General features: G+C 40.9%; 1 protein-coding gene across 1 annotated transcript; it reads right to left on the reverse strand.

Annotated features, from left to right (window-relative positions):
- Positions 1–5,213: 5,213 nt before the first annotated feature.
- Positions 5,214–15,853, reverse strand: TAF1A (TATA-box binding protein associated factor, RNA polymerase I subunit A). The gene is made up of 9 exons (XM_009275750.2): positions 15,689–15,853; positions 14,346–14,459; positions 12,875–13,073; positions 11,925–12,055; positions 10,891–11,049; positions 9,652–9,718; positions 8,270–8,390; positions 6,718–6,878; positions 5,214–5,536 (listed from the first exon to the last, which is right to left on the reverse strand). The coding sequence occupies exons 1-9, from the start codon at positions 15,785–15,787 to the stop codon at positions 5,394–5,396; spliced, it is 1,194 nt and encodes a 397-aa protein (XP_009274025.1). The 5' UTR covers positions 15,788–15,853; the 3' UTR covers positions 5,214–5,393.
- Positions 15,854–17,031: the final 1,178 nt, after the last annotated feature.

Below are 17,031 nucleotides of genomic sequence, written 5' to 3' on the forward strand. Positions count from 1 at the left end.
GAGCTGTTTCTAGCAGCTTCCTACTTACTGCTTTCCCTCCATGGGACACAGGCAGAAAGTGGGGAAAGGAAAACTGAAGGGAGAATCTCATGTATAGGGACTCCTCCACTCGTCCAGAACTCTCCCCTCTCCCCACACGTCACCATTTACTGCCAGGGTCTATCTGCATGTGGCTCAGGGGGAAGTCAAAGCTCCCAGTCCTAGCTCCTCAATACAATAACCAGTGTAACGTAACAGCTGAGAATACTCTGCAATTACAAGTCACCTCAGAGTCTTTATTGGGAAATGACTGTTTTAAGAAACCTCTGGGTGTTTAACCATCACCTGTTTTGCTGTGACTAACTCGTGGCACCTTGATTGTCCAACAGCCTGCCAATAATACCGTCTCTGCTTAGACTTCAATGAACTGGAAACACACCAATCACAAGATTAAGCACTGTCATGAGATAAAGCAGTAGAAATCCAAGTATTTAAATCTGCTGAAGTATCAGCTTATCTCAGTTATTGCTCTCATACTTTGGAGACAATCACTGAAATTAAGGGATTACACTTTGGTGTCCCCGGGCAATTGACTTATTTCGAAAGCACAATGAACAGCAAGGATAATAAGTAAGGTTACTCGCATACTCTTCATTCGTAACTACAGCCTACAAGTTCCCTATGCTTTTAATTCCTTTAGCATTACTGAGCTCTTTGGGGTAACTAACATTATCCACCGGTTCAAGCCATTCCTGTTAAGAGAACGTAGAGCGCTTCTCTCCCTTTCCTAGGGAAACGCCACTTGCAGACAAAAACTCAGAACACTTACCTGTGTAGAGAACCGCACTTCCCAGTTACTGGATACTTCGGACCAGGAGGCAAGAACACTCCTTGCTGCTCTCTGATGAGGGCAGAAAAGCCAGAAGAGCTTTACTCGCATTTGGCAATACGCATAACCTCCCGCAGAGCCTACTGCTCACGTTACCCAAGGACTCCTTGCAGTGGGCAGTTTTTTGTTTGGTGTCGTCCCCCTTTCAGCCAACATACCACCTCCAGCCATTCTTTAAATGCAACAAGATAAGACTTAGCAGAACTTTCCATTTACCATCGCAGATAAGAACACCAACTACAGAAAGCCCTGAAGAACTGTAAATTCAAACCAGCACAAGGCATATCGACCTTCTGGTTCTGCAGGGACTACTCCAGTGGTAACACATGCACCTGTTTAGTGCTGACAATATGCTTACGCTGCTCTGAAAGCTAAGGCAAGTCCTGCCCAGGTTTCCAGTACGAGCCAACTGCTCAGAATACAGAGGACGCGGTAGGGAAGAGGAAGGGGGTCAAAACACAGGGGGTTGACATGCTTTAAAAGCAGCTGACGCTTCATTAGCTTGCTTTTCTTGAACTTTAGTAAACACATTCTTAAAACGGGAAAGCACAAGCAGGAGCATCAAAACCATGAATGGAACAGGGAAAGCAGAGGGTAGAGCTGAAGTGAATTGCAATTTTGTGCAAACATTATGTTAGGTTTTAATATTAAAAATACCAGAACAAGAGGTGGAATAACAGGACAACAGACACTGGGTCTGTGGACCAGAAGATGTGGATTCCCTGAACAAGTTCTTGGCCTCTGCATAAAGGAGATCAGCGAAGAAGAGATGTGCTATTTGTTTCACAGAAGGAAAAAACCTCACAGAAGTTTTGCAGACAGGATAAAGATGTCAAGTCATAAGAAAACCAAACCTAGACCACAGAATTCAGAGCCAAAGCAGAATATTCCAGTCCACTGGGAGTTACCATATTCAAAGTACAACACGTAAGCTTGAAAACACATATGCACAGAATAACTTACACAGGAAATTCCCCTCAGAACTTGCGATCTGCAGGTTTGTCTCAGGTGTAAGTACTACAGCATCAGGATAGCAAGTTCCTTGCAGGACATGAAAGAGCAATGCTTGAGATAGTTATGTGAAAGCTGGGACTGTGCTGCTCTTCTATACTTGCTGTCTGCAGCAGGGTAGTTCTAGCACCAGGAGAGAACATGATCCCTGGTAGCAATCCTGCTTCCAGAGGTCGTAGGAGAAAGCTGTGAGCACAATGGATTAACAGATTTTACTCAAAGACATCAAGCTCCTATTTGTCTTCTCATTCTCCTTACCGCGTTCTTCTCACCTTCACCCCAATCTCTGCTGCTTTGTTTCATATTTCTTCCTCAATAAAGAGATGGTTTCTCAGCTGCTGCAAGGCATACGCATCTCCCACAGGCAGCTAAGGGGACAGAAGGAAAATTATATGGGAGCTCTCAACAAGCAGCAGGGGCTCTAGCATTCGATTTTTATACTATTCTGTGTTAGGTTATACGATAAAAGCTCCTCTGCACACCCACAAATGAGCACAGAGAGACAATGGAAGGGGGAAGCCCAAATAATACCCTGCTGGGATGCTCCAAGGCCCATCACAGGAGAGTCACCAGCCCATCAAAGGCCCATCTTTGCAAGTCCAGAGGAGCAGAGGGACACAATGGCAGGCAGGAAGCCAAATTAAGGACTCCAGGGAAGGGACACCCTACCTGGTTGTCTCCCAGGGCTGTCCCAGGACAGCTTTAGCCCGGTTGTCCAGGTGTGAAACCCATCAAGATGAGTCACTGGGAGCAACAATCTGGATCACCTTTCGGACTAAAGGGGGTTGCGGGACACATTACAGGAGGGTTGCAGGGTAGGACCGTTTTGAAACTTCACAATTAAACCAGTCAAAACTCAGTTGAAGACCTCCAACAAAAAAACCTAGACTACTACAGAATGAGGCAGCAGCATTTTTAGGGAGTCAGAACTAAACTAGCACACTGGCCTGGAATGGCAGATAATTGCTTTTTTTGATAGAACGTACAGTTATGGCAAGTAGCTCACTTAATGTTTAAGACACATTGTCTTAAGGCACGTATCAAGACCTGTGTTAACCCAGACCAAAATCCCAGATAAACACTCAGCTTTTAAAAGCACAGCTGTACTTATCCATATACTACTATGCTATTAAAGATATCTTTCTGCAGGGGCTCTAGCATTTGATTTTTATACTATTCTGTGTTAGGTTATATGATAAAAGCTCCTCTGCACACCCACAAATGAGCACAGAGAGACAATGGAAGGGGGAAGCCCAAATAATACCCTGCTGGGATGCTCCAAGGCCCATCACAGGAGAGTCACCAGCCCATCAAAGGCCCATCTTTGCAAGTCCAGAGGAGCAGAGGGACACAATGGCAGGCAGGAAGCCAAATTAAGGACTCCAGGGAAGGGACACCCTACCTGGTTGTCTCCCAGGGCTGTCCCAGGACAGCTTTAGCCCCGTTGTCCAGGTGTGAAAAACCCATCAATGAGTCACTTGGAGCAACAATCTGGATCACCTTTCGGACTAAGGGGGGTTGCGGGACACATTACAGGAGGGTTGCAGGGTAGGACTGTTTTGAAACTTCACAATTAAATTAAACCAGTCAAAACTCAGTTGAAGACCGTTTTGAAACTTCACAATTAAACCAGTCAAAACTCAGTTGAAGACCTCCAACAAAAAAAACTAGACTACTACAGAATGAGGCAGCAGCATTTTTAGGGAGTCAGAACTAAACTAGCACACTGGCCTGGAATGGCAGATAATTGCTTTTTTTGATAGAACGTACAGTTATGGCAAGTAGCTCACTTAATGTTTAAGACACATTGTCTTAAGGCACGTATCAAGACCTGTGTTAACCCAGACCAAAATCCCAGATAAACACTCAGCTTTTAAAAGCACAGCTGTACTTATCCATATACTACTATGCTATTAAAGATATCTTTCTCTCATTCCCAGAGGCAGTTCAAGCAGTTCATCCACCAGAGTTCTACAGACCTGTCATTAAAACAGAAGTAGCATTTGGAAACCATTTGGTTGTTGTTTTCAAGCAAACTGGAATGCTAGTTTGTGACAACACATTAACGTTTGCTTTCCAAACACAGTAACAGTGCATATTTCAACTCATAGGCAAGACTCCTGTCGTGGTTTAACCTCAGTCGGCAACTGAGCACCACACAGCCGCTCGCTCACTCCCCCCCGCCCGGTGGGATGGGGGAGAGAATTGGAAGAGCACAAGTTAGAAAAACTCGTGGGTTGAGATAAAAACAGTTTAATAATTGAAATAAAATTATAATAATATGATAATAATAATAATACACAAAGCAAGTGATGCACAGTACAATTGCTCACCACCCGCCGACCAATGCCCAGCCAGTCCCCGCGCAGCAGCCCCCCCAGCCAGCTTTCCCCAGTTTATGTACTGAGCATGACGTCACATGGTATGGAATGTCCCTCTGGCCAGTTTGGGCCAGCTGTCCTGGCTGTGCCCCCTCCCAGCTTCTTGTGCACCTCCAGCCTTCTCAGTTGGTAGAGCATGGGAAACTAAAAAGTCCTTGGCTAGTGCAAGCACTACCTAGCAACAACTAAAACATGGGTGTGTTATCAACTTTGTTCTCATCCTAAATCCAAAACACAGCACTGTACCAGCTACTAGGAAGGAAATTAACTCTATCCCTGCTGAAACCAGGACAAAGATTCTAGAAAGTCTTTTCCACCAGGCAGAGGAGCTTTCAGTAGTTCTGCGCCTTTGCTCTTTCAAAGCACTGGAACACTAGCTTTCCTCTGTAGCCATGCAGCTACAGCAACCTTTCACTCTCTCCTACCAATGATGTGAACGCAATCCCTGAACTGGACGCACAACCCGTAAGTATGACGTGGGAAAACTGCCTTTGGATATGTTGAAGTGCATCATCTATTTGAACAAGCTGCAGTAGATCTTCACAACCTATAATTCTTCTCAGTATACAATGCAAAAAAATGTGACACATGCCTCTCCATTTTCCATATGTTTCAGGAAATGATCAGTTATAAGCAGCAAGCTATGTAACCTTTAGAGGTTGAGAATGCATTTTCACACTACATCATGTACTGTTCCTCAGTTAAGACACTACACCTATTACAAATGCCACTGTTAGTCCTGAATGGATTTTGAACTACATTCCAGCAGTCATTTAAATCACCATCTATGCATCTAAACGTAAGGAGGATCAACCCTACAATACTATTGACACAGAAATTCCACACTAAATAATAACACTAAATATTTTTCAAGATGTATTTGAAATCAATGCTGTTTGCATTTCACAGAGAAATATGGGACTAATATTAAAGAAATTCCTCAACCTTATCAGTTGATTTATATTCATTTTATTATAAAATAATACAAACCAAAGCATTTTTACAGAAATATATCTAAAAAGTCTAGTACTGAGTCAATAAGGTCTGCCTAGAAGTTTTAGAATAGCACCAATACAGAAGTCACTTTCATAGAGAGGAAAAAATACAGCAAGAACCTTAAGGACACCTTCTAATCAAGGTTGTACAGAGGAATCTGAAACACCAGATATTCTCAGGTAGACAGGATTATGCTTATTCACAAATTTCTTCAGTATCCGAAACCTTTTCACTTGAGCTTTGCAGCCTTGGTGTGACACATACTTAAAGTACTTGCAATCTAAGCAAAAAAAAAAAAGAAAAAGCATTGTAAATTATACCATGATACAAGCAAACACAAAATGCTTTCACTGTTTAAACTACTGAAAACTTTCTTAGATGTTTGCATGTTATGAAAGGTAATAAAATAATCGAAGACATGCACATTAGGGACATAACTGCAGCATCAAATAGTCATCCTCATTTGATCCATAGCACATTCTACATGTATGTAACTATGCTGTGTCTTGCAAAATATTTTTTCTCTTTTATTTTACTTTTCAAATAGATTAGAAAGTAAAATTTCAAGAGTGTAAAGAAGCATTGATTTCATACATTAACTTATGGTGTTGGATAAGGAAAATAGAGACTCATGTTGACACCAATAAGCACAGAAACTTCATTAAAGAAAATTAGAGCAGGAACAATTTTATTAGCCATCTAGAAATAAAAGCTGAGAGACATTTGATAACATACTATTGAAAGCAAAAAAAAACGACTTTCAATATGAGAAATTGTTTTATGATGTCCAGGAGATAAAGTTATAGAAAAGCTGACAGCAAACAAGTTGCCTATCAACCAAAAGTCCAAACCGGTATACGAGCCATGGTCTCCACACCATATTCTCATTCTCAATTTAGCAGCTGCTTCTTGGCCTGATACTCCACTTGGTTTTGGCAGCAAAGAATGCCACTAAAGAGGTCATGATCTTCACCTTCTTAACAAACTACTGATGGTTTTCACTCAAGACCCGCCCCCCCCACTCCTCTTCCCTGCATTACAACACCCCCATGGTCCTTAAGGACCAGCTGATATCCAGCATTTGCCGAGATACTGGCATTCAGCAAGCAAACTCTCCGCAGTCCTCACAACATTCACTCAGAAGCATGTTGTGCATTTTTGAAATTGTGGTTTGAAGATTAAACAACAAGTTAAATAGTATTTTGACTCTCAACAAGGCCAGATAAATCAGAACTCTAAACCAGGACAAGACAAGTTATGCAAAATACGCCTCACTGTCAAATATCAAACCAATTTAAACACTTTTTTCTCGTGTTCAGCTTCAAAGACAGCAATCCTTCCTAGAAGAAAGAAACTGCATTTCTTCCAGGGAGTAGATCAGCTGCATCCTGTCTCATTAGGGCTAGAACCAGACATTATTTCTGTTCTATGTAGTGAAAAGGAAAGAACATTTAGTATTACCCTTTCCCAGTAAGATTCCAGCCACCAGAGCTTTTTCATATGAAAGGCTTTCATTTTCCTGCCAGTTCCTTTTTGCCAAGTAACGGCTAAAATGGAAGGCTGGCCACCAGTCCTTTCTGGAGTTCCACTCTTGCTTGATCCAGTCAAGATGCTTCTCAGAGCTGGAAAAAGGTAAAACAAGTTACAGAAAAGCTTAAATTGGGAAGGAAAGATGATTAGGAGGCACTGAATTTTATAATCAGCTTGCTACAAGTCTCAAATTGCTAGCCTAGACACACTGACCTTACACTGCAGACTGAAACACTAATCTAAACAGAAATAACCTTTTTTTTTAATCCCTGGCAACACTAGTGAGGCAGGAGGTGAACTCTAGCAGTCTTATTTAGACTTGGCAATAACAGATTATGGTGTGAAATGAAGCAAGCCTTTGACTTGTGTGCCAGTTTGTCAATAGTAATAAGAGTTTCTTCAAGTTTGTCAACAAATTAGTAGTATGAAGGGGGTTGGTTGTTTTTAGAAAAGGTTTGTTACTCTATGCATACTGAAAGACTAACTTATCCCAAATACTTATCCCAATAACTTATGCAATAAAGACCTTAAACCAAGCATTTCAGAAATAGAAACTACCTACAACAGGGAAGCGATATTCCCATAAAACAACCAAGATGCTCAGTGTATTTCAAGATACTCTGAAGTTGTGTCTTCAAATACAAAAATGCAGGCAAAGTTAGAGTATCATACCATTTTTACTAACTCTATGCAACAACACTCCTAGCTTTAATCCACCAGCTTCTGGACCTTAACAGCAGATGCTGTGTAGGTGGAGGTGGCAATAAAACAGCAAAATGGGTCAAATTAAGTACTGAATAATTTACTGTAAATATATAGGGCTTAAAAAACAACATCCTCTTTGTTGGGTAAAATAAAGTCTAGACATTAGAGGCCTTCTGGACACAGATTGCCTGAGGTGGCTCCTTCTGAAATCAGAGGCCATGTCTGTCAGTGTTGGCGAGGACACATCAACCCCCAGGCATGTTGCCTCAGCTTTTAAGAATACACCTGCTATATTCTGTAACAGCTACTGCCATCACACCACACACCGGTCTGTACAGTACCGGTCACGCCCCTATTGCAGCCCAGCAATTCTCAAACCAGCTTCAAGTAATGCACATGTAGTAACAGAGCAGAAGACCCAACAACTTGGTTTCCCCACCCCACAAAAGAGGGAGATTAGTGATGGGCAGCAAATGCTACCCGAACATCTGAATAACTCTTTCTGCATAAGCACGTAACCTGGTAAAAAAAAAACCCAACAACTTTTTTCAGGCAATGATAATACTGGAAATTTGGGGTTCCCCTCAATAATAATTTCTTCTTTCCTCCCAATGAAAGCACGCTGCAGCCAAGCACTGCCACAGAACTCAGGGTAGGCCAGATGACAACTCCATTCACCAGAGAGGAAGACAAAGGCTACACAGTGTCACTGTGTCCATTGCCCAAAGGTGGAGACTTGACACATTTGTTTTCAGCACATTGTATCAGAGATACTCACATTACAATTTGTTTCACCTGTCTTGCCAAACAGCTCCATGCTTTTACATTTTCCTTCCAGCCAGCATAATCCAAGGCTGCAAAAATAACTTCTAGCCCCAGCCGACGTTTTTTTCTTTTCTCTGGAAAAAGATTAGGCTGATTAACAAATTACTTAGATCAGGCTGAACTCATTAGTAAGCAACAAGTGAAAGAGTTCTCCATCCTGCCTCCCCAAATGCCACTGCTTTCCCTATTACTGAGGGTTCCCCCCACTGCCTCCTGCCTCTTCCAAGAGATAAAGTTAAGGACTACTTCCTGGGTCTAGAACACAACTCATACCACAGACACTGTCCCTACTCCCATCCTGCTCACAAGCTGCTGACTCAAGAGGCACACGTAGGACCGCTCACTTATCCCCCACACCGCCTCGCTTACAATAGCTGCTGTTTCCGAAGCTCACTAATCGGTGCTTCCAACGGGCACCGCTGTTCGACATGTTCTTCCCATGGGAAGGGAACACAGCGCCTCTGGAACACTTCAAATCCTGAGGTGCCACCAAAAAAACCCCAAAATCAAATCTGGGACTGATACAAATAAACCAGACATTTCACATCAGCAGTTCTGTAGCAGCAGAGTTCTTGACACTTGACCTATCACAGCAGGTAAATGCAGAAAAAGTTATGTTATCAGTATAAATGGCTTAAAAAATGAGATTGTCCTCAATAGCTACAAAAAGTTAGCACATATGTCATGCATAAACAGAAAAGAGGAGGTTTCAGCCACGAGGTTGGTTTTCTCCCCTCCCAAAAAGGAAAAGCAGAAGAGAGAACAACCTTGATCAAGAACATTTCACCGGTCTGCTACCTTGCTGGAACATACCAGGTTGCAAGATGACACACAGCTTGGAATGCAATTGATCAGCATGGAAAAACAGTCTCCAGACTGGAAGACTTTTCTACCAGCTTGAAGAGGAGGAAGATTTTGTTCTTTGATCAGTAACAATGAACTACGGCATAGATCCACCTCAATTCCCCCAGCAGAGAAAGAAAAAATAAATAAATAAATTGGAGACCGCAGAAAGGGAACAGAGACCCTGGCATTCAGAGTAGGGTACCTCAAAAAAAAAAAATTTGTAAGAGTTATTTTTGAGATCCTGGCTGTGCCTTACAACAGTTTGCTTTGATCAGCCTTTAAAATGAGAAAGGCATTTGTTTACAGAAGTTTGCAAATACCTGCTCACACATCCAACTTAAAGGTTCTTGTGATCGGAAAGTTGGGTTGTTTTTTTTCTTTCCCCTTAACATAACTACTTCAAAAAGCAGAAAGAAAGCAGCAGAATAATTTCAGAATATTATTCTAGATTAACATAAAGGAAAAGAGCAAAGATATTTAAAGACTTACTTGATTTTTGAAGCATTGTATTAAAATCTATCATTAGTTCATGAGAAGGAACAATATCATGCAAAATCTGAAAAAAAAAAAATAAAAACAAAACCAAAAAAACCCAGATACATTATTTTAATGTGAATGTGAAAACTTTTTTAAGACTTCTACCTGATCAAGAGAAGCACAGGCTTCAGAGTTTTGGGTGGTTTAGTTAGGAAAATTAAGTAATTTGGTACCTTAGCACCTTGATATAAAGAATGAATATCTAGGGCCATTTTGCACATCTGTGACACTACTCTGTGACACAATGGATGAAATACCTTGATGGCTGCTGAAAAAACACTGCATGTGACAAATCAACATTCTCAAGGAGCATTTGCTCCATATCCAGTGTCGTCTTTTTAGAAGGCAACATCATTTCCTTCCTAGGCCAGTTCTAGCTCCCCTGTCTGCTGCTCCGTGCATTGGACCACAGTTTCTGGACCTGTCAGACCGGTTCTTTGATTTGTCACTATCTTGTAAGAGACTAGTGTATAGAGCCACCGCTAAAAAGCACTGAGAAGGTGGAATTTTATATATATATGCTACAGTATAAAATTCTAAACTTTACGAAGCTGCTGTTTTAAAACATCTGCCCTAACAAAGGCACATTAGTGCCATCAAGTGGCAAAACAGATTGCAAAACATTGTTTGCAAGAAGCTACCAAGATCAACGAGCAAGGGCAAGGAAAGCAGGAATTTAAAAGCAACTATACAAAAGCTTAATACAGCAAGGCCTTGTCTGCCAACAGCCAGCAGAAATTAACTTCCATTTTAGCTTAAATGCACAGTTCGTTGAAAACAAGCAGAGAAACTAATTGCTAGATGAGATCAATATGTGCAAGCACAAGCTTCTAATAATTTCTTCAATATTGTAAAGATCAAACTGTAACAGAAATCAATGCATGTTATGTACAAGACTGCTGATACAGACTTCTGGAACCACATAAATATGTTCTCTGAGCTTGTTTACTGACTTAAAGAAGTTATACAATATATCAGTTAAAGGCAAAACAAAGACTTGCATTCAAAGACAGTAAAGGATACTGTTTGCTCCACCCATTAGCATCCCTCCCACTAACTCTCCTCTAACCCTCTGCTTTCCACAAAGAATACAATAGGGTAAATAACCTAACAGGAGTTCAACTGAACCAAACTGTCAGACCACCGTGCAACATGAATGACGACAGACTGAATCCACTATATAATATATACCTTCAGTGCAGATATGAGTGATTTCTTTGATTCACCATGTCTCTTCAGGAACTGATAGAGGTAAACATGAGCATTGGGATTAGCAGGAAACTTTGAGTTGTAGGCATATTCATTTAATACTTGGCGGGCTTCATTATGGTCCCCATAGAACTCCAACAACTAAGAGAAGTTAAGTCTGTCATTAGTTTGCCACATATTAGCAATCAAACTCTTACAACTAATTTTGGGCTCCCGCAGAACTATCCAATAGCACAGTCTGTATCTAAGAGTGCAGCATATTAGATAAGACTAACACTAGCATATTTTCATTTTACTGGCTACTCTCTTATCACAGATAGACAAAAATTCACACATAGAAGCCGCTACAGGAGAAAATTCCTTTAACACTTATTCAATTGTCAAAGAATTACCAGCACTTGCTCACTGGAAAGAGACACTGAAGCAGCCTGCCATGTCTTTAAAGAGAGAACTCAGTGAGAGAACTTGGCAGCTGTCAGCACCAAGGAAAATTCCATAACATAAGCTCTGACTTCTCTAAGCAGATCAACATTTACAAAAAGTAAATAATTTAAAAGAGATTTTAAGATTAACTTTATTTCTTAATTACAAATTCTAAGCAGATATTTAAAAAACAAAACAGAGGGACTGCATGTTTGATGTCTTTAACGTTTAGTGTATCCAGAAAAACACTGCTCTGCCAAAGAGAGAGAACTTGCTTTCAGGAATTTAAACAAAGCAGCTGTGCTCCAATTTCTGTACTAACACCATGAAAACAAAACACGCAAGCTGTTTGTCTATTTCTTTTTCTTGGCAATGCACAGATAAAGTCCTTTTTGTGCTCTGTGCAGGCTCTGCAGTTCTACCAGGAGTAAACTGCGCTCTAAATCAAAGCCAGTGAGATACATGTACAGATGTGTTGCTTTTAAAATACTTTGTTGTCACCCACACACATATAAAAAAGCTCCAGACAGACACCTTCATGAAAATTAGACAGGGAAACACAAAAGGAAAATATCTGTAAAACATGCCCTTACATCCACATAGCATTTCACAAAAAGATCCCAGACTCCAGGTATTTTAATAATCTCCTTTAAGTTCACTGCTGCCTTCCGAAAGCAACTGTGCATTTCCTGTTCAACAGACAAGTCTTCAAATCCATCCTGACCTACCAAAACATGAAAGAAAGCCACAAAGTTAGCTCTGCTAATCAAAAGGGATCTTGAAGTAGTGCACCTAAGAGATGATCACATTTTGCTAAGCAAGGACTCCAGTCAGAGAGCTTTTAAGAAGAGAGGCCTGTTTCTTCAGTACTGAAACAAGAAATTTTCACTGCCCTTCTATTATCACCCAATTTCAACTCATGGGGTAGTACAACTACACAGGTAGTATTTCAAGACAAGATGCTACCAGCACAAGGTCCATAAACCAAATTCAATACTTAGTTTTCACAGAAGCAAGTAGAGATCCAAGGTAACTGATAACACACAGCCAGCAGGTATATGCAGAATTAGATGCCACACACAAGTAGCAACTTACATGTCTTTAAAGAAACTGAAATTCAAACACAAGTTTTGGGGGCTTTTGCTAGCATTCAAAATTCTAGCAGCTGTCAAGCACTTATGCACCTATTAAGCCACTGCTATAAGTGAATACGTTCCTTTGATCATTATTTAAGGTGATGCTGGCTGGATATAAGAAGTGTGATTTGGGGGCGGGGGGGAAGTTTCAGAATAGCATTTCAGGACACTTCAGAAAAAATGCAGGTCAGCGTGCCATTTTGGCACCACCATCATTGCTGATATAGAATTATGTACCATCCATACCATCAAATTTTGAAGTGTAGTATTTTCCTTCCCCATCTCCATACGCAGATCAAGGCAGAAGAGCAGCCCACGTGGAAAATCTGTCATTGCAAACCATGGTGTCTGCCCAAGCAAGCAAGTTGAAGTTTACAGCTCAATACAAAAACAGCACTAGGACTTACCATGTTCTAACAGGATGGTCTTCTGCTTAGACCAGCTGTAGTAGTCCAACAGTCCCCTGTAAGCCTGAATCAGTTTCATTTCTTTATCCTGAATGGCTGTTTGTTCTCCAAACCTCCAGCTTTCTGCCAGGGACAGGTTTTGGTAAGCTTCATCTATTAGTCCATTACAAAGGAGATGAAAGGCATGCTCTAAACAAACCTGCAATTCAAACAGTCCATACCACAGCATTTCACATCATAAATAAACAGAATCTCAGCAATACAGCAGCGTTCTACACAGATGTGCAGGGAAAGAAGAGACTCATTTCTGACATGCATATAAAAATATTGTAAACATGGTTAGTAAAGTATTATAATTAGAAGAGCATTTTACACAAATCCTTTTATCCAAACAGTATCTTTACAAGGAATTTTGAAGAAAAATGCAAGGATGGGAGAAAACAAGTGTCACTGAGGGCAGGGAGATGAGCCAAGAACCTAAGTAATTTTTTCTGTCTGAAGATGCCGGAGAAACATTAGTAATCAAAAGCATATCTGATGTACAAAGACGTATCCCTGGAAAGGGAAAGGGCTGAAGCTCTTGAAGTCTGTGGGGCAGAAAGTCCCACAGTGGACCGTCCCATCAGGTGGTAGACACACAGTGGTACTTATCAAGGCAGCAGAAAGCAGTTGTCTCAAAAACCTGCTTGTCATTAACAAGTGCTGTACCTATTTAAGAAGATCTGAGGAAATCCATTTGGGTTACATTTGCCGATCTTTCATTTGGCTACCCAACTGCAGAACACCTGAAAGAGGGATGTCCTACCACCCTATCATGCTGACTAGGCACTAGATAAAAGTCTAACCTTCAGTTAGCTCTAGTAAGCTCTTGTATAGAACTTCCGCTGAAGACCTTGAACAAATACAACAGAATGAAAGACAGAAGCATCGTCACAAGTGAGAAACGGTCAAGGAAACCAAAACAATATAGATTTGAACGAGCCACCACAGGAAAAAAACTATAGCTGGGTGACACAGGGGCCCACAGTGTAAGGCCCACTGTTTTATATACAGATTAGCTACTCGAAAAGTAAGTGGATAACAGTGGCAAAATTTAAGTGTAACTGTTTAGTCAGGAGCACAGTGGCCAAGTTAAGGACTGGAAATAAAACTTGGCAGGTGTTAACACGTAATTAGATGTTGCTGGGGCATGCATGAAAAAGAATTTAACTGTTTCAAATTAAAAAATTAAAGGATCTAAGCATTTCTAAGGACTGACAATACGCATCTGATCAAATATATAGACCAAATGAGATACAGTTAGGTATAGAATAACCCTTAAATTATCATGCAATTGGTAACTCAGACGTACTATCTTTTTTGACACTATTGTCAGTAATACACTTCAAGAGAGATATTCAGAAACTAATACTCATGTAAGTGTTCAGGTAAACATGTAGAAAATCATCAAAACTGCGTTCAGTACACTCACCTTCAAATACCTTTTTACTCCTAAAGTTTTCATCTGTTCTGTGAAAGAGTTGAACTCTTTCATGCTGCTATGGGAATGATGGCACAGAATTTCCGTTCCTATTCTCCAAATCATCTATCAATGGGGGGAAAGAGATTAAAAAATAACTTCAGTACAAAAAATGGGAACAGTCACCATTATATACAGTCTTATCAAACTTGTAGTTACTGTAACATATGAATAAAACGTACATTGGAATTGCAAATAGAAAATTAATACTAAGTGTTGTCTACTGCTATAGTTACCTACATATTCATCTAGTAGGATTTTCACAATCATTCAGTGGGTGCTTCACAACGGCTCATTATAAATGCAGCACTCCGGCAAAGCTTATGAAAACTACATTTGTCAGAAGGTTTCACCTCCTGTTACTGAAAACAGGATGTTTCAAAGTTACTGAAAACTTATGTTTTCCTGTGATACATTCCCACTGAGGCACAAGGTACACATAGTTTTTTGAACTTAGTAATAAAGATTACTTCCAATTAGATGTAGCTTCCCATCCACGTTCACTTGTTTTCAAGGTCTGCCTACACAATGTAACCAAATATTCCAGTAGGCTAACCATATTCAAGCACTCTACTTCATTTATTTAACAACTCTGATCCCTTTCCTCCTGCTTCTATCTCAGTACCTGCAGGGAGTTTTGTAAGTACTGGAGGAGCAGGTAAAGACCTAAATAAGCCACTGACTTTCAAACAGATTCTGACTGATGGCATACCAGTGGCAAACACATTTACTGCTTTTCCATTTTAGAAGACTACATTAGCAAAACAAAAAAACCCCCACAAAAACAGCCTGCAAGCCCAGAGAACTTTTCAGGAGCACTGAGCACTCTGTCAGGAAAAACATCAGACAGCACAGTAGATTCTCAGCACCCCTGAAAGTGAGGTATCAGCAGAATTCAAGCTCCAGCAAGATTGGTTGAACTCACAGCAGATGCATGTCTGTGCGGAGGCAGACTTTTGGTGAGTAATTGGACAGCATGCTGCCTTGAGCACTACCAATGAGGTCTGGTATACTTTCTGCAGACTGCCATCCAGGAGTTTCTACATCAGCACCTGAATAGTTGCTTATTTGTTCTTGGAAACTTCAATGTCTTTTTTTTTTTTTAAGAAACTAGTTCAGTTTATGAAAGTTGCCTGACTTTTCAGGTCTTAACCTCTGATACTTTTTTTTTATTTAAAAAAAATCGAGCCTATGATTAGTTAATTAAGACAAATGTTGGTCCTGAGGTATTACAGATGCTTCTTGCAATTATTTTTTCAACTGCAAAAGAACTCTGATAAGGGACACTGGCTTACCTCTGACGGACCCATGTATTGTGTAGAAAAGTCTTTCTCTAGTGACTCAGCATAGAAGGTCAGAAACTCTGCAGCCCTTTTCCACTGCTTTTGTAGCATGGCATCCTGAATGTAACTTAAACACACTTCCTTGCTCTTCTTGAAGTTTAATTTGTGTTCATGGGAAGATGCTAAACAAACAAACAAAAAAATCAACCAAGCCCACAACTGTCACAGCCCTTACTCAGATAACAACATGCCTACCATTTCAGTATCTCTCTTACATGATTTTTCTCAGACACTACAGAAAGTGATCTTAAGCTACATGGTTTTGAAGTTAAACACACCTACTAGTCTGCAGGGAAGCCAGACCATGGCAAAAGCTGGAAATATAATATGAAATGGCATTTTCCACAAGCAGCACACAGCTGCTGACACTTAAAACAGCAAAGAGCCAATTATCACACACTACTGCCCTACCAGAATTAGAAGACCATGGTGCTTTGATAACTTCACAGTACATTTTGTTATATTTTGGGGACCACTCTCTTCCCTCACTAATCATCATCTAAATTTGTGACTCCCACTGTGCTGAAGATTTGCATACACACATACAAGCAGACCATTCCAGTACCAAAGGCTAAGCAATTCCCACTAAAAACAAAGACATACGGAGGGAATTAATCTCTTGTGAGCACAAGACTGGAAGGAGGCCACTTACCCTTTTTACATGGGCAATAGTTCAATTCCTGGTATAGCACAAAACCAAATCCTCATTTCCACACTTGTTTAAAAATCATGGCTACGTACTAGTTGTATGCCACAGTCAAACATGCCCCTACAACAACGCTCAAGTCACAAGAGCCTTCTGTGAAGAACATGCAGAGCTCACCAAACCACCTCCTACCTGGACACCGTAGGCAAAGGAGTAACTCAAACACTGGCTTGAAGCAGTTTTATTACAGTGCATTCTACAAAATTACCTCTAACCAACCTACCTATAGGTCTAGTTTTCACACCTACCTCTAACCTCAAAGGTTCCAAGTACTAAGAAAATAAAACCCACAGTGAGCACCACAAGATTAAATATACCAAGGACCAGGCTACTGTAGGTTAAGTCCTACTATGCAAGTTAGAAGCCATCCGACGTGGACAGCGTTGGTGTGAAACGTTTCACTACAAAGCTATTTTGAAACAAAAACTTCTCCAGAGGTTTTGCGGTCACCTGCATCTACAATGCTTTTGTTATCAGTCACCTCACCAGACCTCATTTTACGAGTAGCGTACACGCCGCCTGCAAGCGCCTGGCAGGCCGCCAGGCATGCAGGCCGCAGCGGAGGGGCAACGGGAACCCCGACCGCCCC

This window comes from Aptenodytes forsteri, unplaced genomic scaffold, assembly GCF_000699145.1.
Source record: "Aptenodytes forsteri isolate BGI_AS27 unplaced genomic scaffold, ASM69914v1 Scaffold177, whole genome shotgun sequence".
Classification (NCBI taxonomy): Eukaryota; Metazoa; Chordata; class Aves; order Sphenisciformes; family Spheniscidae; genus Aptenodytes; species Aptenodytes forsteri.